This window comes from Penaeus monodon, chromosome 22 (assembly GCF_015228065.2).
Source record: "Penaeus monodon isolate SGIC_2016 chromosome 22, NSTDA_Pmon_1, whole genome shotgun sequence".
Taxonomy (NCBI): Eukaryota; Metazoa; Arthropoda; class Malacostraca; order Decapoda; family Penaeidae; genus Penaeus; species Penaeus monodon.
Genome location: NC_051407.1, coordinates 8,810,958 through 8,813,148, shown reverse-complemented (window position 1 = coordinate 8,813,148; position 2,191 = coordinate 8,810,958). Strand labels below are relative to the sequence as shown.

General features: G+C 50.7%; 1 protein-coding gene across 1 annotated transcript; it reads left to right on the top strand.

The window, feature by feature from the left end:
- Positions 1 to 670: 670 nt before the first annotated feature.
- On the top strand, positions 671 to 2,031 carry LOC119587566 (translation initiation factor IF-2-like). Its single transcript, XM_037936280.1, has 2 exons — positions 671 to 682; positions 976 to 2,031. Exons 1-2 carry the CDS (start codon positions 671 to 673, stop codon positions 1,840 to 1,842), a joined length of 879 nt encoding a protein of 292 aa, XP_037792208.1. The 3' UTR covers positions 1,843 to 2,031.
- The last annotated feature ends 160 nt before the right edge of the window (positions 2,032 to 2,191 follow it).

Here is a 2,191-nt window from a genome sequence, read left to right as displayed (position 1 = left end):
AAGGAAAACCAACTTGTAATTTCCTTGTTGCTGAGTGAATATTTACATAATGACAGAAAATTACAAGAAGAAAAAAAAAGCAAAATCAATGATCAAATAAAACTAATGCGCATATATACAGTTTTTGTGAGATCTTATAGGCGAGATTCCACAATGTGTAAGATGTACCCTGATGAGTACCAAGACGAGGAAAAGAACAAGAACGAGAAATTTCACTTCTGTTTGCCGGTATTTGCTACTTGCACGAACACCTAAACAGCCTCTTTTTGTGAAACCTTTGATTATATCTCCCATACAATTTCTCCAAAGCAGCGTAGTCTTCAGTCCAGTATAATTTTATGAGACACGTAATAGTGTTATTAGAAGCGTGATGATTGAATCAGACAATGGCTAAGGACAGTGACAATGACATTTATTGAAAGCGTAGGCCATCAGAGATGAGCAAGATCCGACACACTGGCGTAGCTGAACGGGGGTCGAAGCTTGGCAGAGGTCGACCCTATCAACCTCATCGCTTATTAGTAAAAAAAAGGGGTTGTATGGAGAACCTGAACCCATGGAGACGATGGGAGGGGCTGGGCGTGGAACCGCGTGGGCCTGGAGGGGCGGTCGGCGAGAGGGAAAGTATATATAAAGCGGGTCGTCGCCTCCACAGCCATCATTCCCGACCATGAAGCCCTTGGTGAGTCCTCGTCTGCTGTTCCTTCTATAGTTGACCTTCATAGCAAATTCAGGTTATATCACTTACGCAAATAGAGCGAGAAGGTTGTGGGTGGCTTACGCCTGCAACTCTGAGTGGTGTTTTCAAGGGCGCGGTTGTTTGGTGGAGCGTAGAGAAAGGTTGGACTCATTCCCCCTGAGATGATTTGTAGAATAGGAAATTCAGCTTTATCATGGAAGGAGAGCGAAATGATCCCAAACGGTGGTCGCGCAACGCAACGTTTTAACACATGATTAATCTAGTTGTTATTTCAGATTCCGTTCTTTGCTCTGGCAGCCGTAGCCTTGGCGGCGCCTCAAGGATACTCTAATCCGGTGCCCGCCGGCGGGGGAGTACCTCTTCCTGCAGTAGGACCAGCACCTGTAGATGTCGGAGCAGCTATCCCTGCAGTAGGCGGAGTCTCCCCGGTGTCCTGCCTAGACGGGGAGGTACTTAACGTGGATGGAACTTGCTCAGTCCCGCAGATTACCCGTCATGTGTACGTATTCGCGGCTCCCGATCAGCCAGCACCTCAAGGTCCTCCTCCGGACATCCCTCCCCCTCAGGTGGAGCACAACGTGATCTTCATCCGCGCTCCCGAGCAAGCGGAGGCGGCTGAACCCATCGTGTTGCCTCCGCCTCAGCAGCAGAATATCATCTACGTCCTCAACAAGAGGCAGCCCACCATCGGAGGCCGCCCGGTGATCGAGGTCTCTGCGCCGCCGCCTTCCAACCCCGAGGTCTTCTTCGTCAACTACGGCCCCAACGAGAACCCCGTCCTGCCCGGTGGCATTGACCTTCAGTCCGCTCTCAGCGCCGCAGCGCCGTCCACGGGACAAATCATCGGAGGCGGTGGCGCTGGAGGATTCGACGCCGGACCTGGTGCCGGTCATGGTGGAGGATTCGATGCAGGTTTTGCTGCCGGGCCCGCAGGAGGGTTCGACGCCGGTGCTGGGCCCGCTGGAGGATTCGGCGGTGGCGTTGTTGCCAGTCCCGGACCTGGCGTTGGCATCCCCCTTCCTTCTGCCATACCTGCAGGCCCTGGAGGACTCCCCGGCCCGCAGCTCGGCCTGGACAACTTGGCCAACGACTACACCCCGAACGCCGTCGAGCCGCCCCTTGGCCTCTACTCCGCACCGTAAGCCGCCCCCTCGCATTTCTTCGTCAGTAACCTCCGGAAGGTATATGGGTACTTCTTTCCTTTCTATTTTTTCTACTTTTCCCTTTTTTTGTAAGCTAATCAAAAAGAAGACCTGCCTCAAGTTAAGCAGTCTAGTCAGACCTTTTGTTACCTGTAATAACGATTTGTAAATAAACGTATAAAACCATAATTTCTTCGTTTTCATTATCACTACTGATGATTAGTGACAAAGAAAAAAGTGTATAGATTCTAACGTAGACTGATTGGATGATTTTAGACTTATTCGATTAAAGTAAACTCGGAAAGGAGTCGTTGCACTGGCAGAGAGAACATCAAGAACTTTCTCCGTT